Source organism: Bombus huntii, chromosome 11 (genome assembly GCF_024542735.1).
Source record: "Bombus huntii isolate Logan2020A chromosome 11, iyBomHunt1.1, whole genome shotgun sequence".
Taxonomy (NCBI): domain Eukaryota; kingdom Metazoa; phylum Arthropoda; class Insecta; order Hymenoptera; family Apidae; genus Bombus; species Bombus huntii.
Window position 1 is genome coordinate 8,279,904 of NC_066248.1, and position 25,883 is coordinate 8,305,786.

A 25,883-nucleotide genomic window follows, 5' to 3' on the forward strand; every position below is an offset into this window, starting at 1 on the left:
TGGCAAACAAATGGCTTCACGAAAGAGGTCAAGAATTCCTGAGGCCGTGCACCCTTGAAAACCAAACAGCCGATGAAGCTGATGTTAGGCACTGAATCATCAACCTAACTCTGGATCACCACTATTGAAAATGAACAAAAAGAAAAATAGACACGTGTCTAAATCTCCAATTGACCGCTCAAATGCAAAGGACTTGAAGAACATCTGTGTCGTAAACAGCGTGTTTAATATTGAACAAAAACAAAAGACATTGTTTTATTTGTCGCGAAATTAATCTGCTAAATACGAACGGCGTTCTTTTTTTCAAGGACAAAAGACGAAACATGCTTTCAAACGATTAGAATCTCAACAAGGAAACTGTCAGCGTTAAATGACTTTGCATTTAAAGTAACTAAGAAGATATCTCTGTTTTTTTTTTTTTTTTTTTTATCAGTCTTATTAGAAATATTAAAACATTGTACAGATTAAAATAACCAGAACATTTTTTTCCAAGCAAAAAATTCGTTCGTTGCAATCTAGAATTAATATTTTATCTCTAGACCCTAGAATTTTTACAGAAACATGCAGCATTTAGGCGATAGAGTACATTAGAATAACAAGCAATAACGAGTTGCACGTTTGAGCCAGTTATTAGGTTTTTCCCTTAAAGAAAAGAAGAAATAAGGATTCTTGTGATCATGTACAGAAGAATATATATTGTGTGTACAGAGCACAAGACTTCGAAACATTCTCGTCGCATTTATTAATATAACTAAAGTGTAAGAATGTAAAATGTGGAATCGAGTATTCCTGTGTTCATCAGAGTATTCTAATGAAATCTTTAATCGCATCGTTCCTTCTACAACACGTTTCACCCTCTTAATTGGGTCTTTCTTGTAAATAGTAGTAATATAATCGAGAAACACGTCGACAATTTCTTAGATCCATTCGTCTTGTATACGAATCACTTGTAAAAAAAGAAAATGATGAGAATAAAAGAAGAAAGAGAAAATGACAAATGAAGAAAGAATATTAGTTTATCGACGGAGAAACATATCTGGAGAGATATGTTTATACCGTGATATCGACCTTAACAATTAAGACGTTATTCCGCGACCTTTGGTGTACGGCATCGTCGAACGAAACGTAATTTATCGAAATTATCAAAGTATAATAGACATGTCTATAAATTAAGTAATCGAACCGTATCTTACCTTGCATACAACCACCGTCTTCTACATCTCTCCTGTCATCTGCGATCGTAATCCTTGTCCGTGTAAAATCTAACATTAAGTTCTTCGATTTAGCATTAATTTTCAATTTTTTACACAATAATCACCCGTAAGTGCGCAGGCGAACCATTGGAATTATTTCACGTATAACATTATATAGACAACACAAAATTCCCGATTTATACGAACAAAACTGTCGACAATTAATATCTTGCGCACTTTTTTCTTAACTTAAACTTATATATTTTAACGTTTTGTAACTCTAACACAAAAGAAATTTTGAAATCGAAATCTGTATGCAAAAAATGCGCCATGATCACTATTGAACATTCGTCTTATGGAAATTTAATGAATATTTGAAAAGAAAGAATCATTCTTCACGTAGAATCACTAATAATGTTATATACAGACATTGTATATGGAACTAATGTTTGCAAATGTAAATTTTCGCTGATTTCTTAATTTTACGCAGCACGAAAGTTTAGACACAGCGCGGCGAAAGTTCAAACTGTAATAACAAGGATATTTCGTGTAGAAGCAAGCTAGATAACATGGCTGACAGAATACGAATGCTGATTGGTCCGTTCATTACCTGCAATAGCTATGAGCCAACCAGATTAATACATTCGCTGGAGCTTGATGCGCGATTGGTTCAATGTTTGAAATATCTCAAAGTAATTCGAACTACGATCCTCGTCGCAGTGTAAAATTGTTATTGCGTAAAATTATTATTGTATGTAATAATATTAGCATCAGTTATTTTATTATTTTACTTTATTATTGATTAGTGCATTGTGAAATTACCAAATAAGAAGATAGGGAGTGGAATTCGATGCAACCACGGCACATTCATCATTGGTTAGGAAGAAAGGAATATTGACGTAAATTATGAACACGTGAGTTATTATACCATGTAAATAATCCGTTTTAAATGAATTGTTTCGATGTCGATTTTCGGATTGAAATAACACCATCGATTTACGTTTGGATCAAGCGAAGTTGTTACGATTCATTGTTATCGCACTTAGTATATATTGTTAGATCGAACGAGCTGATGCAGCTCATTTCATATAGCGATTATATACAGTGTAACGCAATCACTGTAACGTAATTCCTAAGTAACGTATACAGTTTGTAAGTTCGTTTATAACGTTCGTTACTTCATTCTAATGATAAGCTATAAAATTATGTCACGCAATAAACATTCGCAAACCCCGAATTCGTGATACTGAATGATTACTCTAAATCCCCGATATATAAGATTTCAATAACTAAATAATTTTCTGATTTTACGTTTCATAATTTCATTTCATAATTAAGTTACATTGCTTACATAAAAATTGTGCAGGATATTTACATATATGTAAATTTTCCCTGTAGGATATATATATCTTTTACTAACAATACATATTTTATTTTAATTAATGGTTCATATTAAAGTATAGTATCATATAAAAACCTTATTTTCTTATCAAACAATACATATAATTTCTTAAAATCTACAATATACATACAAATCATTATATTATATCTTACCATCAATTATCAATTAAAAGAACCTATAAATGAATGAACTATAACAAGCCCATAATATAAACTATAAAAAATGTAAAATATAACAAGTCCATCCTTAGAATCTTTAGAACCTAAAGCTGGTATTTCTTACAAAACTGGGATAGTGAAATTAAATAGTTATTGAATGACTGTATTGAATAATATAGAAGTTACTTGGATCGAAAATACGAAATTTTGAATAAACTACATGTAGGTAAAGTTTCATTTAAAAAAAGCATTTCATATGCACTAATCTCGGAATATAACAATACATTTTCATTTGGCGAAAATCTCAATAAATCACAAATCTGTATCCATACTCACAAAACAAGTCCATAATATTATCACCAAGACTTTTAATCTCATATAACAATCTTTTCCCTTTATCAACCTTTATCCCTTTTCCGAGCACGACGTAAGTAAGAACAAGACCTCGTTATTTCGACCAGTTATCCAGTGCGCCGCTCGTCAACCGGAAACGCTCGTTGCCGAATCGAGCGCGAGAGTGCTCTTGCTCATTTAGGTCGTTCGGTGTTTAGTTGATCGGTAAATTCACAACGCGAACTCTGACATTCACTATCCGGTGGCACGATCACGGCCGATTGTTCGCGAAATTGACGCCACTTTCTAAAGGAAATGACGGGATAAATGGCGTTCCTAATCGGTGATCTCCGTCATCTATTGGTAGACTCGCGAGGTCATCCTTTTCAGTCCATCCGCCATAGTATTCTAATTCATATGTAGATCGCAATTTCCCACCGAAATCGTGTTACGTACACTACCACACTACCGTGTATAAGTATTCCGACAGCTAACGCAATTCAACCTTGTTTAATATTTTTATTATATTTTCAACGTTACAACGAAAGAACGATTCTCTATCGATAAGTTTCTACGTCAATTTTACTATAAAACTAGGACCAAATGCTTCTAGACAGAAACATGGAATATACCTGCATCATTCAAGTTCCTTGTTTATCCACAATAGATAGTCGACTCTTGATAAAATCTATATAAACTTTTAGAACTTGATTAAAAGCACGTACATATTTAAATCATTTCAAGAGCCTAACGTTGATCGTAAACGTTAAAGTTACTTAACTCATATGTCTTTGCAGGGCCAGCTTTTATCCTTCAATCACGTCTTTTTTTTTCTTTATTCCGATTAATGTTAACATTATTTTTACTAACATCAAACAACTGTATAATATGGTTGTGTGAGATACGATCAAAGGCTAAAATTAGACTGAAAAGGTTCATTCGGGAAACATTTTATACTATACATTATATACGTATATTTAAATTAGTTTGTAAGTGTGGGAATACTTATGAACGATGGTGTAAGCCAATGTCCCTCTTTCTCCTACTGGGCCGAATCCTATCGGTTGGAGAGAGACGAAACTCGACACCCACGGAATAGTGCTCTGCATCGATCCGATGTATATGTGTCTCTTTCCCTCCAATGGACACTAACTTCGTCGTTCTCGAGCAATCTATATTTTCTTGCCCTCCTACGCTGTCCTCCCTTTATCTCCACGCCGTTCCTCGCTTTATCAGACCAGCTACCGCTCTTTCCTGTCCCGATGCTTCTTGCTTCTCTAGCCTTTGCCCCGTATCGCCCCTTATCCATCTTTTCAAGTTGCCACAGGGGCTTCGATTGGGGTTTCTTTTTCTGATTAATCTGCGGCCAAATGAAAAAAGATGTTTGAATGGAGAGATTAAAAGAAATTCTTATTAGAAGATATCCATACTTTATTATATCAGATGTAAGTTGGTAGCCGACAGTAATTGCGAACTAAAAGAATTACATATTATAGTTTCACTTATTTCTTTTTTGAATTAAATCCCTATAATGTTGCCGAATTTAAGTAGAAATTACGTAACTCTGAGTTATCCTTTTTATGTCCTATCGTATAACGTGCAACATGTTACCAATATCGCAGATGTTTAATGATTAGGTTATACGAAGAAAAATTAATCTTAACCCAGACAGTCAAACTAAATTTTCTTGTTTGCATCGCATTCTACTAGTCAAGAGGACTATTTGTCAAAGAAATCATGTGTTGCAATTGAATCACCTTGTGTTTCCTATTCTCAAATATTCCTCAAATTCTTACTCTTCCCAACCAGGTCGTAACAAACTGCAATTTTATTTTTATAACCATGAGGAAATTCAGTTACAGAAAGTTAAGAAAATGTTTTTTCATCTTGCAATAACTGCAAGTGTTGGACGAAACTTGCAAACCATTGTGCCACACGATTACATTTCCTACACTCCGTAAGAAATTTCCCGAGTTTCAAACTTACCTATTCGCTTTCTTACTGCGCCTCTTTTATTTACATCCGCCAACGCGTTTCTTCGAGCATTCTTTTTCCACCCTACCTTTTTTCTCCCATTCTCGACTTGTGCGAGCTAAAATTGCAACACACGTTCGAGTCGACTCGATCAAGAGCATCGAATAAAAACTTCTATAAAGTAGACGTTTCTTTATGAAAACTTTATGCTGGAAGTTTATGCCTACCATCATGGGCATCTCCGTTCCTGGAAAGGCAGCAACGACGAAAATGGATAAAGGTTTTATCTCGATAAAAAAAGTAATTATTTTTATGAATGTGCGATATTAAATATCAAATGAAAAGTGTATTGCGTAACAGGTTACGCGATCGATGTTATGAAACATTTTCAGCTTATTTGATATCAAATATACGCGTTAATTCTCAGTATAATTGACCAATGTGGGCGTAGAACAAAGCTGGATTCCTGAAACTAACTAGCTTTCGTAACATGTATGTAACTAGGATTTCGAACATTAATCTCTTTTTTATCTTTTAAATATGTTTGATACCTTTTGATATAAAGAGAATATAATTGTTAATTATTATTTATAATTCTTATAAACTGCCCAAGGAATTTGGATTCAATTAAATGGTTCGTTCTTTTGTGACAAATTTGGTTTAAACAGTTATTTACTCTGCCTAGATTAAATTTCAGTTGCTAACTGATAGTAAATGATAGATAGATGGATAGATTTATTATAGAAAATACAAAAGATTCAAAATTCTAAGAAAATCTTTAACATACAGTTAAAGGAAGAAATCACACATAGTAATAACAATTGTTCTATATTTTACTGGAATTTAGATATTTTTTAATGTAAGAAAAGTATGATTAGGTTGAAAATGACTTTTCTTATAATGAATAATCAGCAGGATTAAATTCTCAAAAAATAAAACCAAAAACAAAATTAATAAAGAAATTGCCAAACGTTAAGTTATATTAAACTTTCGAACTATAAATATTTGTATGCCGTAAACAATCGTTCTTCGGCTCGCTAACACTTTGAGCCTCGGTACTCAAACTTGTTCAAAATAGCATTTGAAACAACATCGTTTTATGGAAATTCCACTCTGAAGATTTAAACACCGTTATATAGTTAGTGATGCATAGAGTTCGTCGAAGTAAATGGGATGGAAGATACATTGTAAATGGGGTCAGATGCGACCTGGGAGTTACTTATTAAATTTTTAATTATTCGTTTGCGATTCCGGCATAATTTTCGCTAATATAATTACGGAGAACAAGTATACTACCTGTAAACACCAGCTGCGTTTCTAAAGTTTCTATATTTAAATTTTCCCGCAAATTCTTTCGAACCTTACAGATATTATTATCATATACATATATTACCCTATAGAATCAGACATCAAATATCTTCATAATATTCTTTATTAGAAACTTATGGCGAAGTCTCGACATTCAATACCACTTTTGTTTCAATGAATATTATTGTACACGAGCTGTTTCTCAACTGCCAAATCAATTCACACTAATCACATTCACATGTTCCGCTCTTAAATACGTTCGTTAAATATAATTTCAGACATTGCTTCTGTAGTTTCACATTTCTGTATACCAGGGCCCAATTGGTCCGTCTTTCTTCCGTATTTTTCAATACATAAATGTACGATAATCATATAAAAGACTTAACGTGACAAAAGAATAATAGTCGCACATTTCTTGGATAAAAATGTATTAATTTTATAATTAAAATGTTATACTTATATTACGCGATATATTAGAAAGCTACAGGGGAAAGCACGATAAAATATATTTTCTACCAAGCTCAGTCATTTCAAATTGAAATCCTTTTAATCGACCTTTAATCATCAACAAAACCTGTACATGTCAAGCAACACGGTGATCGATTCATCGGTGCAAGCTGACGCTGAACTTGATCTCGTTTCGATCCGGTAGGTCAAAGTTTAAAGCTAGGTTCGAAAAGCTGGGAGTCTCGCGTTATCTGACAAACGCAGACCAATGCTCACCCCGTATTAAGGGATCGAACTGAGGCGAGTGCATCCGTGATAATGGTTGCCTGAAGGGCCTCCACCTTCTCCAATTGCATCGTGGCACGCCGTCGAAAACGCTGCTCAATATTTCGGGTTAATGGGCGGAGGAACACGGAGGAACGATCCGTTCATTGTTCCTGCTATCGTTTAACGAGAGAACGGCGGAAGAGGAAACAGCTTTATGGAAAATACATTAATACGGTTTCGCGTTTGATACTTGGATAACGTGATACTGAGAAATACGACTTCATGAAGCAATTTGATTTGGAGAAGTATTTCATCGTATTTGCGAATAAAATGTCATGGAAAAACTGTGTGAATTAAGGAAACGTGTAATTTGGAAAATTATGCAATTGTGTGAATTCTGTAATTCGAAGTATTACTGTTTACTGGAAAAAGAAATGCAAAAAGGTATCGTGATTAAAACGTCTGAAAATAGCTTAAAAGATTATTTATCACGATGCTATAAATACTTCTCATTTTTTTCATTGAGGCAATTATTTTGTAATAAATACTTCGACTTTTCCAAATTTTAAAGAAATTGTAGAATCTAGGTGCAAGAAGGAAATGATATGAAATTAATTTTTAGAACTTCCTTTGATATTCTGGCTAAATGAAAATGTCAAGGAATTTAATGGATAAATTCTAAGAAATATAAACTTTTGATCTCTCGGGAATCTGTCGAATTTAATCGTCTTGCTATATATTATACATTAATTATCCCTTTCAAGATTACTCACCTCCAGTGTCTCATCCACTTTATTGACTTTCACATAAATCTGACGTTCTCTTAAGTTATATAGAAATACGATTTCCAATTGAACAAGACGTCCTGAAGTTTCACAAGACTATAATAATATCACAGACTGAAAACTATTTACAGCAGATTGATTAAAGTTCACTCTTCAACAACCTCAAAGGAAATACAAACTATAAAACTTGTTTAAAGAGAACATCATCATAAATAAATCCAGAAAAATGAAATTCTAAATATAGAATATTTACGTGAACTAGCTTCTCCACATCTGTTCAAACCAAAACCAACATCCTTCAAGTTTCCCTCAATCTCGTTATAGATCTATAAAATTTTTGTTAAGATTATGAATTGGTTATTCTGATCACCTTGGCAATTCTACCATTACAATTTAACTTTACTCACAAATTTTCTCAACTAAAAAATTCTATCAATTGCACCATCTTTCCGAGCTCCTTCAGTGAAATATCATTACACTGCGAATATTTATACAAATTCATATTCTTATGAGTACAATTAAAAACATGGAACCCAAGTAAGAAATTATGTTACCTACTAAATGTTACTCTATCTTATACATTTTTCTATATTATATATATCCTACCCTGTACCTTTCCACCTTCAAATTTCCTACGAATGCATAAAACTCTGCAATCTAATATTAATCGTAAGTCGTTTGTTCTGCAGAACTCTAAAATAGAATGCAATGTGCAATCCTTAGATACCAGACGGCGCCAATACTCGATTGTTTAATTTATGACTTACGCTATTTCTTACCCTGGCACAACAAACGATCGGGCAAGAATCGATCGCATTTACCGCTCTGTCCAAAATAATGAAAGTAACGAAGTAAGTCGTATCAATCTGGTAAATAAATCTGGTCAATAAAACTGGTCGAGTCTGGGGATGGGAATGGAATTTGAAAAAGAAAACTCATGGCTAATTGCTATTTTATTCCGCGAACCGTGTCCTCATCTGATTCGACACGTTCTACCATCCGCAGAGCTTACGACGGAGAATTTTGTTACCCAATAGAGAATGCTATTCAACCGGTGGATGATTGGGAATTGGGGCGAGACATTCGTTTTGCGCTTCAAGGAATTCCCAGCAATTTCGATCGTTTATCTGATGAGTGCTTGCTGTTTGTGATCCTTTTGTTCGCGAAGACGCGCCACATGCGAATAAAACGGACGTCTAGAAAAATGTACTTCGTTTGGAACGCGTGCTTATAATTAGATCGTGTTGCTGAGCTTTCAACGGCGCATTGATTGGATACAAGGTGAATGGCGATGAGAAGGGTCGTTGAGGTTGGAAATCGAGGAATTCTAGAATTTATAAGAACCTTTAGAATAGGAATTTATAGAGCTAGAATTCTATATAGAGCTTTGGGAATTTTGATAATCTGAAAAATTGCACAGGCATTGAAAATTCGATGAATTCTTAGAAGTCTCTGGGGAAATAAAGGAAAATTAAAGTTTCAGAAGTCTTCAGAGTTTATGGGATGCTTTTAGTTCCTAGAGTTTCCAAGGTGTTTAAGGCTTTTGGATTCTTGTACCCTTTGGGATTCTCAGAATTCTTAAAGTTTATGGAATTCTTGGAATTCATAGAGCTTGGAATGTCTCGAAATATCGTTAATCTGAACAGCCACAATTTTTCAAGTTTCCATAAAACTGTTCGAAATTTCCAAAGCACTAATCAGTTTTGGTAAAACATAAAAAATGCGATAAATAATTTATATTCGTGGTAACTGCGCTTTTGTAAAATTACGGTCTTTAAATTCATATAACAGAGCCGGACGTTACCTACCCTTTAATATCTACACATTACCCATGTGTATTCAACCTCTGCCAAATCCAATCAAACTTTGCAACGACTCATTAAATTCTGAATCTCCTTACACGCGATAATCAATCTATTCCTAATAGCTCACAACTCGTATGCTCCATTCATATTAACCTTCTAAAGATCCGCAAAAACTTAATGTTTTTGACATGTTATTATTTTACGATCATATTATAAATATTATATTATAGATAGATAATTATATTATAATTATCAAATCATGGGAAGTATAATAAGAGAAAATTGATTAAGCAATCAACATCACACACACCCCATTGGCTCCAATCCGTTTCCATTTCATTTAGACTTCTTTTCACACATTACACCTACGCGTCTTCAAACCTGTAATGCTACGCTAACATACAATCTCCAACACTAACAATAGTTAAACTATTCTAGGAAACCTTATACCGCAATCAAAATGTTATTAACTGTGCTATTATTGAATAGATCTAACTGTTCAAGACACTAGGCTCGTGAGATGTAGCAGGAAAGATCATTTGCCACCGAAATAATAAGCTGACAAGTATTTATTTTTGCCAGTAAAATAAAATGATAGACAAAGATTATTTGTCAGCAAGTAAAGGGCTACTAAGTAATTAGCCCGTAAAGTAAGTAATGGCAAGGATCACTTGCTAGTATAGGAATTATAGTGTTTATTAGAGAACGGACTGTATTACAAAACTGAGTGTGGGTGGCGTGAATTATTGAAAAAGCGATTGACGCACATTAACTCTAAACTACTCGAGATGAGGCTATTATAGTTGCTCATACGAGAGTTGTTCACGAGGAGAAACACGCGGACTGGTTTTTTACACATTTGGGTTTGCATGAGTGATGATTAGTTCAATATGATCGGTAAACTTTTGCAAATGATCAACCCCACGTTACGGGCCCTCGAGGGTACAAAGCGACCAGCGAGGGTCCGCACAGGAGTTCCGTAGGTTTTTCCCAATGACCATAGCACGCAATCAACCCTTATGAACTGTGTATGCTGATACAGAATGTAAAGGGATGAAAAACTCCTGAGTCATGGCGCGTGGCAAGCAGCTGCTAACTGGATAAGTGCTTTATGATTTCATGAGATCATTGATGCTAGGAAAGTCAGAATTTCGTAAACTTGCAGGATATCTGTGCGTAACACTAGTGTTTCAGTGTCGACAAAATATAGGAAACGATAAACAACAAAGAGCTACCATTTCTTAGAAATAATTGTAACGAACGAAAAATATAGTAATAATAGTAATACTTCAGCGTATATAATAGTCCAGAATTAAATATTACTCCCTATCAAACTTAGAGAATAATTCACTCTTACAGAAACTACTCGTCTTTCGATGCACTGTACTTTTTCCTTCTTTTCTAATTCACTTCCAACTAGATTCAGACCTGCTGCTGAACAGCTTTATCCTTTCCAAATTAACAAATTACCAGAAATTATTAAAAACGAAGAGTTACCATCCCCTAGAAATAAACATAATAAATAACAAATCAATGTGTACGAAGAATGCAGTAGTCCATATGAAAGTCTCTAATATCATTGAATATCACTCGCTGTCTAACTTAGAAAATAGTCCATCCCCGCAGAAACATATTCTTATTCTTCGACGCGCCGTTCCTTTTTCTTCCTCCCTGTGTTCTCAATGCCGTCTGATTAAAACGTGACAACGATGTGGCGAGTTTTCTATCAGAGCTGGACAAAGAAGCTAATGTTAATTGTCGACAAAGGCGAGTTTACGTGGCCGTTTCCATCCGAGTTCACCGGTGAAAAGAGGCGACACGAGTGAATGAAAGGTGCTTCTGTATCCCATCGTCCGTAGTGGATAACGTGGAATGAATGCTCGTTCGACGAACAAACGACATTAAGTTTCGCGTGGCTGTGAATTAGGCCACGGTTCCGCACGCGTTCTCTTTCTCTATTTCTCTCTGTGTGGGTGGCATGTTTTGTACGAACACGTTTGTGAATGTGCCCTAAGAGATAGGGAAAGTTTTCCATCGCTGACAAAGGATTGCGGCAGTCTATTGTTCCCCGCGTTACACACAGCTAACTCAATTCCAGTTTTTCCAAACGGTCGCGATCGGTTTTTCCATTCGATTCGAATTTATTCTCCTGTTACTTTACTGGAAAATTGCATTCACACTCTGATCTCTTTGGACTTAGAATAGTTTGGGACATCACTCGTGACTCGTCTGGAATTATTGCGTTGTTTGGAAAGTTTGGACAGTTCCCGACAGTCGAAATTCAGTTCCTATCTTCCTGTTACTTTTCTGGAAAGCTGCATTCACCGTCTGATTTCTTTGGATTTCGAAGCATTTGGGAAATCATTCTCCACTCGTTTGGAATTATTGTGCTGTTTGGAAAGTTTAGAGAGTTCCCGATTGTCGTAATTAAATTCTAGTTCTCCTGTTACTTTGCTGGAAAATTACATTTACACTCTGATTTCTTTGGATTTCGAGGAGAAAAAAATCACTCGTGACTCGTTTGCAAATGCATATTAGGTTGTGTGGAAAGTTCGAGGAGTTTCTAACAATCAGAATTAAGCTCCTATATTTTAAATAGTGATTGAAAGAGAATTATTTGTCAGGAACTAGTGGCAAGTGAAAAGACACTGAATTGGAACAAATGGTGTTTCTAATTATGAATAGTAAAAATTAAAGAGAAACATCCGAAATTGAATGTGAATGTTTTTTAACAAAAGAATATTATTCCTCGTGTATCGATGAGAAGGAATTAAAAATTCGTATTGACGTTCCGAACGAACAAATAAACAATAGATTAATTCAGGATTAATTTTGCAACTTTGTTTCAGTTAGGAATATGGATTTTTTATTTGAAATAATTTGGGAGAATATTTTTCAATTATTAAGAAATAGTATAATTTTAATGTGAAAATACTTATGAAGTTTGATGATATTAGGATATTAAAATAAAAATTTTCTAATTTTTTAATCTTTTAACGAAATACGAAACGTCACTTTGAGTATTTAATAAAATATCTCATAAATGATATATTTTTTTGGAATAGCGGAATTTACAAAAAGGAGGAGAGTTCATATTGTGGGTTAACGAATGTACGAAACAAACTGTTCTTAATTAAACACATTTATTGAACCTTTAATCGCATAGATACATATCGTCGCGTCGTCCAGCGCGTGACGATTATAATATATTTATATATCTTATACGTTATATATATGTGTATGTATATTTATTTGTATATTTATACGTACATAACAGAGATTCACGCGTTTACGAGGAGAGAAGAAACCATCGTTTTATACCTTCATCTTTAATTACATTTTATTAATATCTTATATTAATCATATTTTCAAAGTGAGGCATACATAATTATAATATTTTCCTAGAAACGTATAAAATTTAATCGTATTACAATTTTAAAAGATCGTAAATATACCTTCGTGAAACTCCCAAAGGAAAAAAGAAGGACTAAAGATTAGAGTGAATTACAAAATATTCCATTAAGCTTTCTATTTAAGACAAAAGAAAAGGAACCCTAAAAAGGCAAGCAATTTTTTATCGAATACTCCGCAAAAACTGTAGCAACGTTTAGCACGAAAAAAATTCCACGGTATCTTCTTTTTTTTTCTTTTCATCGAACGACAGGTTTCTCCCAGCTCTCGGCCGGATGCACGATACCATCGATAAGTCGATCGCGTGGAAATAATAAATCGATAGAAGGTACAGTGTTCCACGAGGCGGAATCGCGGAGACGCGTCTAGAAAAATATAGATGTGGGAACAACACACGTACAGAATATTTTCGAAACTTGCTTTATCGTTCCTATTTTTTTTCTTTTTCTCTCATTCTTTGAAGACAGATACACGGGTAGTGTGATGAGATCTCGAAGATCGATCTCTCGTTCTCGACTTTGGACGACCATATATATATATATATATTTTTTTTTTACTTCCTTTCTTTTTCTCTATTTTCATGTTATATTTAATATTTGGTTCCCTTTTACGATTCCACGTTACTTTTACCTTACGAATAATTACACGTGTTTTACGTCATAGAAACTCGAGAACGAAGCCGATTCTGATCTTTAAACTTCAACACGTACACGCACTATCGATTTTTCTTTTAACCTTCCCATTCTTTCGGGCAATCCTTGTTTTCTTGTTTTATAAGATAGATCAGCGACTCCTACCTTACCACTTTTTCTTCGTTTTATTTTTTCCTCGTCCGTGATCGATAGCGCGTGGCGTCATTCGACTCAAATACTCTCGACAACGGTACACTCGTTACGTTTCCGGTTTTTCATCGCAAAAATTTCGCAGCATTGCCATGTCTCTACTTTTGATTCCACGTTTATCCCCTCCCCCTCGCTTTCCGACCGATCTACGTTCCCGAATCCTCGGTCCGGTTTTGAAAATCCACACAGACGAAACGACCGATCGAACGATTCTATGGAAAGTTCGAGTGAGCTAAGGATAAAATAAAAAAGAAGAAAAGAAACAATATCTGGACACGGGTGAAAATAAATTCGAGGAGACAGGATCGTTTTAAGCCGTACCTCGGAGCCTTACATACTAATATCGAAAGGTCACATCGATACGTACGAGTCGACTGCTGCTATTTTCGGCCACCAATCATTAGCTTCTACGTCTACGTGCCTTAATTACGCGGAACGCAACGACGACGTTCGAGTGCATTAGAAAAATTCCTCGTCGACTAGCTATCGATATATTCGTATTCGTGGTGATTGAAACGAAGAACCAAACTTAATCTATGAATCGAGAAATTGTCACGAGACCGGTTGCTCTTGAGACAGGGTGATGTCGAACGAATGATGTAACTCGCTGTAGTGAGATGGGATTCTATCGATGATGAGAGAATGATAACTAGACTGTGGATTTTTATACAAATTTTTGAGAATATAAGCGAAGAAATGGATCTTAATTAGTGACTTGTTTCACCTAAATATTATAATAAATTTTGGATATTTTGTCAGCCGATGTGAATATAATAAAAAATATACACGGACTTGCTAAAAGTTTCTTCAAAATAATAAATAATTTTCAATAAAAAATGCGATTCGGGAATGTTGAGTATACGAGTAAAAAGTGTATTGTTTTTGTTAACTAATGTAGTAATTGTATGGTCTTGAATATAACTGCTGTAACAAATTAAAGGAACTTCGTGAAGATTATGAAGCGTAAAGTGTAAAATCTCTTGTCAAGAACTATATTTCTCCGTATTATGTTCCTTCTTATACATTTTTTCACGTTTAAATTTCTCATAAATGTATAAACATCCGCAGTCTGTTGATAATAAATCAAAAGTGCTGTTAAATCCTTTCGCTGATGAATGAACGTAAAATAACGTGGATATAAAGTGTAACTTTTTAAAACTACTGACATTTTTAGAAATTGCCTGAGGGAAAATTGATAAATCGAAGCTCTAGCGTTTTAATTCCATCGAGTTTCCTCTCGAAAATTTAGATTGTTCGTCGCAAAGTTGATCCTCCGTGCTTTGGTACGTTGTTCCCGTTTTCAGTCTGCGTCGAAGTGGATTAATCGAAAGCAAAGGACAATATTTGACGATGAATTCTTTTCGGTATCGTCCCGGTGATATTTTAAAATTTAATTGGAAAATATTTTACGTAAAAAAAGAAGGGTGGGGGACCGACAAAAATGAATATTATCGAGATGAATAAGACTCGTTCGCAATTTTATTAACGAACATCTATATATTAAAAGTTCACATAATAATAAATTAGTGTCTATTCGATATATTTTCTTTCAGCGAAAGGACTGATTTAAGTACAGAAAAGTATGACGTGGATCTATGGGGTCGTGAAGGTTTCGAACATTCAAGTGTGGTCGAGAAAAAACGATATATACTTTGCGTTTGACACAGGTACAAGTGCGCCGTCATCGATTTGCTCAACAATGGAATAACTATGCTTAATCAGTTTATTCGACGATCTTATCTTCGACGACACAAAAGTTACTAATGTTTCGCTTGGAAAAGATCGAGAATATATTTCGATATTCGCGCGTACGAAGCTTTTGTGATTCGACGTCTAAACTGTTCAAGCGTTCCATTGAAGAATACTCAATGTAGAAACAACGAGTTACTTTTTTTCTTCTAGCTACTCGGCGATGGAAATACTATTTAAGTGGTACAAATCACTGCTTTGGAAATCGTACATACTTTACAAAGGGTGATTCGAAGGAATGTCAATTGAATTGAATTATCTTCGCAACTTGAGATTAGGAACGTTTCTCGACTAATTTCTTCGAATTTTTGTACCTCTCGTCGCTGATTTTCCTTAAAACTTGTGAATAAATACCTTAAAACGAAGTATAATACTTTTTATCAGGATGATATTTTTTCACAGAATATATGAGATTCTGATTTAAAAAGCAACTGTGTATTTTAATTCTAATTCATTTTAAATAAATGAGATAGGTGAGTGTTAAAAATTGTTAATAAAAATCAGGACAATCTATCATCAATTAATTTCACCAAAATAAGACAACATTATTCTCTTATTATTCCCAATTCAATAAGTAAAAAAATTCAAAAACATATGAATGTTATATACATTATTCCTCAGGATTGTTTAGAAACTGAAATTCATTCAGCTCGAACTGGACCACTTAAGCAAATTCTATCGCGAGTAACGTTATAGTAGAAACAACTAGTTATTTTCTTACGTTTGAATCCCTTCGTGGAATCGTGGATTTTAGCTTCTCTCTTGATACGACATTAAAGCACCGTCTAGCCGATCCTTCGATTTTTCTCGCCCTGATTTCTTCTTTTTGCTTTCTTCAATATTCTTCTCTTCCTTGTCGCTCTGTTTCGTGACACTTAAACAAAACTTTAAGGAAGAAATGGAAATAAGAAAAATGTGACACTTCTTTCGAGAAACCTCGAGAGCATCCTCTTTTCTCGTCTGGAACTTTAAACGAGTTTCCCTCTGGTTTCCCTCTTCTTTCTCTCATAAAAAGATCTCTAAAGCAGGATCGATATGTTATATCGTATAATCTGTGGCCCATTTTTGCTGTTCAATTTATTCCTGCTCGGTTAGTCGCATTTCACCGTTGTGAATATTAAGAATTCCAATTAAATATTGTGAAATTGTTCAAACGTAGACAATAGAAATTAATTATCGAAATTTTTTAAATTTCGATAGTCATAAGAATTGCAAGAGAAGATTTGCAGCGTATTTCCTTCGGCCTTTGCAAATTCATATACTGTATGATCGATCAAATTACAAAGTATCCACTTGGATGATCGCACAGTTTTCATATCGAGTATGTTCTCCATCTTGGCACGTTCCCTGCCACTCTCGCATAATATTCCATTCAATCTGCGTCTGCCGTCGATAGCTCGTGCCGTTATTTATTTTATATTCGCAGAAAGCGTTACCGACTTGAACAGAAACTGCTCTCGACCGTGGATAATCTGCATCGTACATATTTAACATATTAAAAGAAGAACTAGAATCTTCAAATATCTTCCTCCGAACACTTGCAATAAATACAGTCTTTATCCACTTCAAAATCAACAAAACTCACCCAATGATAAAATTAGTATTCTTCTTTCTTAATAACGATACTAGTGGAATAATAACAATGACAAAAAGAAAAAAAAGGACCAAACGTTTTGCAAAGTTAACGATAACAGAAACATGATCTTCGCTCAAAATCTCAATTCAAACTCAACAACATTCTTCCTTGAGGTTTTCTCGGTTGGACAACAAGGAGCGGTAAATTCACGACGAGACGGTGTATCCGTAATTCATTACGTTTGCTTATGATGCTTCATCCGTTTGTTCCGTTCGATATACTTCGCAAAAAAAAAAAAGAAAAAAGGTAGATACACAGAGCGAGCGATCGTTGGTCCAGACGACGACCAGAAATTGGAGAACGACGTCGCACCTTTAGATCTCGTAGTTGCGGAACTTGTTCACCACCTCGTTAGACGCCTCCGAGTCCCAGCCAAGGTCACGACGTGCACCGTAGTAGATGTTCGCGCCACCCTCCGAAGCTCTTCTGTGAGCGTTCGCCGGTTGCGCCTTGCTAGTGTGACCAGGGGAACCAGCAGATTCGGCGGCCGCGTCCTGCAGCATGCGATCCTTCGTCTTCGGTATGCTCCAGTGCATCGACTATAGCGCATTCGAGTGCTCTTTCTTTATTCTTTTTGCTTTTTTCTTTTGTTTTATATATATGTATATTTCTTTTTTATTTTGTTAAGAAGATTAGAAATGAGCGAGCAGAATAGGTCACTTGTGAATGGGTCACAGTTTGGATTAAGTTTGATATTTTATAGAGAGCATCGAACAACGATTTGGAAAGCTTACATAGTGAAAGTAAGTTTAGAATCTAATTGGAAAAATTTTGTTTGGTTATAGTATGTGATTTCCATCGCAAATGACCCATTGTTGTCGTAGTTGGATTATTTTGTGTGTTGTATGGGTTATGGATAATTGTGCGTTATAGTTAGTTTTGAGTTAGTTGAGCTTGAAGGATCGATAGAACGGAAAATCAGAAAATGAAGTCAGGTGTATTAGTTGGAAAAGTAATAACGTCGTGCGAGAAATTTCTAATAAAAACTTTCTGCTACTAAAGTTCTGAATCACTGGCAAACTGTTTCCATATAATTGAAAAACGTGACTAAAAGTCAAATTTAAAATATCAAGGATTATATTACGTATCAAATAAATTTAATAAAAGTTCATTTTTCAAATACTCTTCTTCGACACACGAAAGTAAATTCGACAAAATTCTCCTTTATACAAAACTCTTCAAATTCGAAGAAATAAATATACGTAGATACATTTTTCAAAGCAAATGTAAGAAACCCAAACTCTACGAAAAAACGAATCTACTCGTTTACTTCTCCGCTTGCAAACTCCGACTTAAATTTCAAATTCGGAGATTTCTGCTAACCTAATATGATTTTCCCTAGCCTACAATAGTCAGTTCCAATACCAGTTTTCTATCTGTGGAAGTTGCAATGTCGAAAGAACATTGTCGCAAGTTTCTTTTCTTTCCACGAGATACGAAATTTCTCGCACGATTTTGCAAGCATTGTTCGCCATCGAGCAATAAAAATTTCGCCGAGGAACTCCCATCGAATTCTCCTCACCTGATGCACGTGATCCTTCATTCCAAGCCATTGCTTGTAGCTGATGGCGATCCCGCTACGCCTCCATTTGTCATAGTTGCTCCTTTGCTCAGGGTCACAGAGAACCTCTTTCGCGTGCTGCGACAAAAAGAAATCGCGTTACCTTGGTCGCAATCAAACGGAAGTGTAGTCGGTTAGATGGAACAGATATAGCATGGTTGTAAATTAAAACATAAATTATTATTATTAGGCTACGTATTTTTATACAAAATTCATATTTTTAAATTTAAATGATTGTTAGACTACGGATGTTTATGCAAAATTCATATTTTTATGGGTACAATTAAATGGGTTTCACTTCGTGAAAACGAAGTAAAAGATGCTAAACGAAGAAAACTTTGCTTACAGAGTTTGAATTTTAGTTGTCGATCAATCTCTTACAACCGTGCTATTTAAATTTCACGGACTATACAATCACACGATTATACATCGGTTAGATCGTATCGTCAAGACGAGGCAGATTAACATAAATGGAGCAATCGTGCAACAACTTCCTCATGAGTCACGTTGCGACCATATGCGAGTAAAGAAACGAGAATAGACCGCGGAAACAAACCTGCAATTGCTGAAATTTCCGTTCAGCTTCCTTATCACCTTCGTTCTTGTCCGGATGATATTGAAGAGCCAGCACCTTATACTCTGCCGTGATTTGTTCCACCTGGAATATAGATTTTTAAGAATCTTTTAGGTAAAAAAAATTCGAATAAGTTGAAAGTTACCACATGGTTAATTAACCTTAAAAAAGACGTACAGGATGTGTGGGATGGCTTTGAAGGAAGCAGTAAGGGAGATGGTTCATTACACATCCTTTATTTAAACTTCACGCTCTTGATCACGTGAATTATTAACTTTGCGATTTTCACTGATAATCTAGGTAATTTTATTTTCTAGTAATTCTTTAGAATCCCCCAAATGATTTTTTAATGACTTTTCTTTCAGTTATTATAACCTTGTGAATTTTCTAGTTTTAATATTACTTGGAGTATTTCAGTATAACGTAATTAAAAACCTGTTCGAACAAAGAAGTCTTATAAAAAATATCAAAGTCATAACTGAAACACTCAGAAGGATGGTAAAAATACGTGCATATTTAATCTCAAAACCAGCCAGACAGACAATTTACAGAATATTAATCAATAAATAGAATTATTTTAAAGTGCGTTGAATTCTAAAGAATGGAAAACACGACTTATCGCCGGATTGTATATTTTTAAATTTAAAAATATGCCCAAGATGTATACAATATATAAAAATATATAAAATACTTAAAGTAGAAATTCAATAGAAAAATCAGCAGTCTACTTAACAAATTTGTTCCTTATAATTAAAGAGGATCTAAAAAAGAACAGAAAAAATATTCTCCTCTCGGAGAGATGCGCACTGTATCTAACAAATTGAACGTTCTTCAAAATTCACCAACAGATAAAACAAATATCTATTTATATAATAATATAAATTTACTTGAAAATCCGCCATCTACGTATCCAATTTTTTCCTTATACTCTTCAATTAAGAAGCCTTAAAAAAAGGAAGAAGAACATCAAGTCTATAAAATTGTGCATTCTTCCAAGTTACGCCAATGAATATTTCCAGGCACCTTCCCAGGTGTTTTACATCATGATAGTAATCGAAAGAGACACGGAAGGGCTGTTTACCCTCCGTTCGTCGATTTCCTGGCAAATGAAGACGACTGATATTTGCCAGGCAATTTAACGAATTCGCTTAATGGGCGTAGAGTTCCTTAATGGACCCGCCGGACCGTTGGCAAACAGACGAACACGATCACTCATTATTAACCCTCGGGTTTTATTTAAAGCAACGTCGTTTATTTTTAGTAGATCGCGAGAAACGCGCGAACAGAGAGAAAACAAGCGTAGAACGCTGACATAATTCCTTAAAAAGGGTCTACGATGACTTTCACATGATATTCACCGATAGAACGCTGATCGACTCTTTGCGCCGTGGAAATGGCTTGTTTACTTGGACAACTTCTCTGGGAATTATAATCGAACAAGCTTTCACGTTTAGTCGATATTCCAACGACGCGAAAAGATCATCTTCCTAGGGGTTGTTGCATGGGGTTGAGTTACTTCTTCCTCCCTTTCAGGATTTTAACTTTTAAAGACCATGGTTTATCGCAGTGTTGCAATGTAAACGTTGTGAATACACTGGCCCGTGTAAATATTTCAGCAGTTACTACAGGAGACCTTTATGCACATATTATGTGTGTTATATAAAACATAATTTTAGCAACTATTATCATCTATTGAATTTTTAGAAAAGAGGAAATTTACTATAGACCAATGATAATAGAACAATAGAAAAATAATTTATAATAAGAATATTACTTAGATAGGATATCGGCTAAATTTGTTTATATAAAGCAAAATATCATGATGCATGTTGATAACATAGAATTATCATTTTGGGGAGGTCAAACATATTCTCTACTCCATCTAAACAATTTTTTGATACACAAATTAGTTTCAAAAAATCTACAACAATTTAATTCCAAGAATTTATTAATTCTACAATCGATAATTCTTATAAACCTAATAAATAAATTATTTTGATTAAATACATGATGCTGTAAAGAAACTACATACTACTAAAGTTCCATCTGAAAAAACAGTTCGTACACTGTCAACCAGATATTTGAAAACGCAATAATTATTTTATAGCTACAACTATTTGCTTATGAATCTACTATCGACGCTCTCAATTTCTCGTCCATTAAAAATCCTTATATCGTTGAAAACATCAGACATTTTCGTTTTCATCTTAACTTATCGTGAACTTCACATAGTCAAAGATATCAATCGCGAAACGGATTGGATCGTAATCGTATTGTCAACTTCCATTGAGCGGCGGTGTGATATATTTTTGTCAAACGAAGTGGCAATCGACAGACAATCGATACTAATCGAGAAGTTGAACCAAAGCGCTAATTAAAGTTGTTCCCGATGCTGATGCAATTATCCTGCAGTGACGAACTCCCGACAGCGAAACTAATTAATTCCGCATAACTTCTGAAAGTATATTAAATACGTATGTATCCCATTAGATAAATGTGCAATAATCTGAAACTTTAAGCCACGATATGCCCAGAGATAACTCACATTGGAAATTGTTTAATTGTCGGAAAATCGGATCCGTACGAGTCGAGTCGTTTTTAAATTCTACTTTTCAAGGTGCTATCTAATTGGATCTGACAAATAACGCGGATGATGAAACATTCATAGTTTACGCAGATTGGATCTTAGGTTACGAAGCAGCTAGTATGCGGACAAGACATTGTTTTGGATATTTTGTCGAAAACTTTAAGAGTGAAAGAGATTGGTTAAATGGAATTCTTCTTAAAGCGGAAAATTCACGTATAACAAAATATAGATACGCTAGGAATTAAAATGTTCTATAGAATGAAGAACCTCGTTTGATTAATAAATTACTGTATCATATTTTTCATATTACTATTAACTAGATACCGAATGACATAATTCAACAACAATTCAAAAACCAGTCTTCAAAGATAGAAACGAAGAACACGTGAAAATCTGAAATCTCAACCATTTTTCAAAGAAAATCGTTACAAAGAGTCTATTAGCTGGAAAAACTGAACGAAACAAATCAGAAAAACCATTAAATATAAAAAAAACTCTTGTAACTTAATTCTTCATGAAGAAATTCAAGAAAGTTGGTTTGCAGTCGCACGAAAGAAAACAGCGATACATTTCTTAAGAAACTTCAGCCTCAACCCTTTCTCAAAAAGCGACCACAGATATCCCTATTACTGAGAATAATAAAAACATCTACCAAGTGTCAAAGTCTTCGCGAAGAACCTACCGTCGCGTTGCAGACTCGTCACACGAAAGAGAAACATAGCAATCCACTCCTTCGCAAAGAATTTCAATCTCAATTCCGCAAACAACCCTGTCACTAGTAATAATCAAAGGAAACGAAGAAAACCACCGAAATCTCTGGAAATCAACCTCTTGCGAAAGTAATTCAGAAAATTTGTCTTACCGTCGAGGACTCGTCGCACGAGAGCAGAGCATAGTAATCCTCCTCCTCGCTGGGCTTATAATTGATGGCGTCTTCGACGCTCATTTTCCCTCACTGGTACTTCCGTTTCCTTTTTCACGATCCCCAATCTTCCTTTCGAAGATTCTTCGAAGTCCAACAGCAACAATATCCGGTCAAAATTGTCCAGTTAAAAATTTCGTGACAACGAATCGAAAGATCGAGAATTTTCTGAAGGGAGTCGTTTTTTCTTTTACGCGCGTATTTGATTCGAACGCGACGCGTGTGGACGCTTGAGAAAGCGTGATGACACTTAGCCCGTAGATGCTGTCGCTGGTTTGGTAGATTCTGGTAATCGGCCTCCGGTCGTCACCTGTTGCCGTGTCGCGCGTCGGACGCTCGAGTGAGCCGAACGAGGGAGAACCGTGTTAGAGACCCGGAAAAACCCGATTCCCGGGAAATTCCGCGCGTGTGCGCAATTCAGCAGTGGCTCACAAAGCCTCCCGTCGATCGTGGGCCGCCCCCTCTCCGGAAGGAGCTCCTGCGCACTCTGGTTAAGTCTTCCCTGTAGGGGGAACCGAGGATGATTTTCGTCTCGAGATTTCTCGTTTACCGGCTGAGGCTACCACCTGGACAAATTGGTTTTCGGATAAAAGGATTGGATCCTCTTATACAATAATTTATTTATTATGTTATAATATTAGCGAATTGACAATTAACCACCTGGACAGATTGGGTTTCGGATAAAAGGACCAGATCCTCTTGTACGTTACATATCATCTTATACATTACATATCATATGCATATCATATACATAGTATAATAATTTATAAATTATGTAATAATATTAGCAAATTGACAAGTGAACAGCTAGAAGAAGTGAGAACCTATTCTTTCCCACAATAATTTATTTTAATGATATAATAATATTGTAGTGAATTGGCAAATGATAAAGTGTATATTGTAGACTTTTTTACATAATTGTTTAATTTTTATTAAATAACTTTAATTTAAAAAACTTGACATTTAAAATACTTCAGAGACTATAGATAGTGCTATATCCACTAAATGTGCAGAAAGAAAAAAGTCCAAGTATTTCATAAAGATTGACTTTAAGGCAATCGTCTTAAAAAGCACAATGAGCGGATATAAAAATCAAAGTCACAAAATACGATCGTCTAAGTATTTCGACCAACGTAAATGTATATTATTCATTATACATGCAACTTGAATTAAAAGTCGTAAACCGATAACGTGATTAGTAACCAAACCTTTAAGTAATATTTTTCTTGAAAATTGTTTTAACTCCAGATTCAAACACACAATTGCAATTAAACGAACTACTCTGAAGTAACAGGAAATCTTAGCGTTTCCTAAATACTTGTTAATCCACTATCAAAGTTAATTAATTAACCCGTTTCTATGCAATACTAGTAATTCTTTTTAAATCGTTAACACGAACGCTTTATGGCGATCAATTAATATTCTCGGGCCAAATTCGATAATCTGTGTTACGTTTTCATCGTAGTCGTGGCACGTTACGTCACATTCCACTGTACAAAATCGAGAATTTGATTACATACACTAATACAGACAAATCTATCAAAATCATTAATAGATACTTTGTTAGTAGAATAGATGTTAGTTGTCACTGTTAGTCGTGATCTACCTCTTATAAGCTATTTTATCGATGTTCCAAAACCTTGAGCACTCTTCTTTTGCTTTTTTCAAGATTTTTACACGCATAAAAATGGTTTAATATAACACATAATAATGATTTAATGTATTGTCTCTTTCTTTCTCTTTGTGTTTTGTATTTTATATTAGGCTCGTCGTATATATATATATGAATTTGTAAGACGATCACGTGAAACGTTCACGATTATAATCGACGTACACACATACTGCGCCTTGATTGTCAGAGATTCCAGAGACTTGTGGCTTTCACTTGCGGCTACGTAACCTCGAACCTCACCTCGCAACGTTACCGACCGAGTGATCCAGATCCCGATCTCGGTCACGTGCCAACAGCTGATCGATCAACGCTGACTCTATTGATCGTTACAACGTGGAAAAAAAAAGAAACAGAGAACGAAAGATATGTTCTTTAATGATGGAAAATGTATTTTTGGTAATGACGTTTAGTATGTTCAGTGAGCGATAGCAAACTTTTTTTTTTTTATTAATTTATACACGATTACAATATGTGGAAAGTTGAAAATAACGAAATTTTGAGAAAAGGGATCTTTAGTAACTATCAGCAGCAATGTATCGATAAATTGTGAAGGAAGTGTTAACAAATACAAATGAAGAAGTATACATTTTACTAAGAAGAATAAGGAAATTTTAACAGAGATAAAATTCTCTTATTCTTCTTATTCTTGGATAAAAAAGGAAACTGTAGAAAGATTCTCAAGTAAGAGGGATTCTGTCTTTGAATAATTCTCAAGGAATAAAGACAAGAAAATGATCCGCTTGTTTTTAATTTAAATTCTATTAGAGTTGAAAAGATCATTTTTGTAATATAAAAGCAAGAATGTGAAAAAGTTAAAAATTCTTCGGATTAGCTACGGCAAAAAGTTTATTTTCTTTTGTAATACCTCGGAGATACAACCCAGCACCTATCTATTTGAAAAGTTTCGAAACAGTGAAACTCCAACCTAGATTTCGGCATCACAGCGGAGATACGCATATAATAAGAAGTAGAAAAAGTCGAGTACGTAAATTGGAACTCTACATTAAAACTACTACTACATTAAAACTAGATTTATCTTTTTCTAACAAAATAAATTTTATTCTCTCGATAGAAAATAAATTTTCGCAATATTTATACAAAAATTGAAGATGTCAAAATGTATAAAATGCACATAATACGTAACAATATATGAAATATCCAAGCTATAATACTTGTTATATGATAATATTTAAGTAGAACAATCCTCTGCCTGGATTCCACTTCTTTAAATTATATTTATAAAAATATGAATTTGCA

At 34.6% G+C, this 25,883-nt stretch overlaps 3 protein-coding genes across 15 annotated transcripts in view; 2 read left to right on the forward strand and 1 right to left on the reverse strand.

The window, feature by feature from the left end:
• Window positions 1-2,430, forward strand: part of LOC126871347 (prolyl 4-hydroxylase subunit alpha-1) — a 378,752-nt gene extending 376,322 nt beyond the window's left edge. For all 12 annotated transcript variants that reach the window (XM_050630037.1, XM_050630038.1, XM_050630036.1 and 9 more), the window contains one exon: window positions 1-2,430. In XM_050630037.1, the coding sequence (XP_050485994.1) occupies window positions 1-95 (95 nt within the window). In that variant the 3' untranslated portion in view covers window positions 96-2,430.
• Window positions 213-24,795, reverse strand: LOC126871389 (J domain-containing protein). 2 transcript variants are annotated; one of them, XM_050630148.1, is made up of 6 exons: window positions 24,561-24,792; window positions 22,895-23,520; window positions 19,428-19,529; window positions 18,833-18,949; window positions 17,623-17,849; window positions 213-4,446 (listed from the first exon to the last, which is right to left on the reverse strand). In XM_050630148.1, the coding sequence occupies exons 2-5, from the start codon at window positions 22,976-22,978 to the stop codon at window positions 17,625-17,627; spliced, it is 528 nt and encodes a 175-aa protein (XP_050486105.1). In that variant the 5' UTR covers window positions 22,979-23,520; window positions 24,561-24,792; the 3' UTR covers window positions 213-4,446; window positions 17,623-17,624. The 2 variants fall into 2 exon arrangements, with proteins under 2 accessions (XP_050486105.1, XP_050486106.1); XM_050630149.1 differs by lacking the exon at window positions 213-4,446 and having other exon boundaries at window positions 12,799-17,804; window positions 24,561-24,795.
• The window catches only part of LOC126871331 (phosphoinositide 3-kinase adapter protein 1), a 75,620-nt gene continuing 51,699 nt past the window's right edge, over window positions 1,963-25,883 (forward strand). Inside the window, exon 1 of the mRNA XM_050630007.1 lies at window positions 1,963-2,107. The gene's annotated coding sequence lies outside the window, so the exon portion shown is untranslated. The remainder of the gene's footprint in view (window positions 2,108-25,883) is intronic.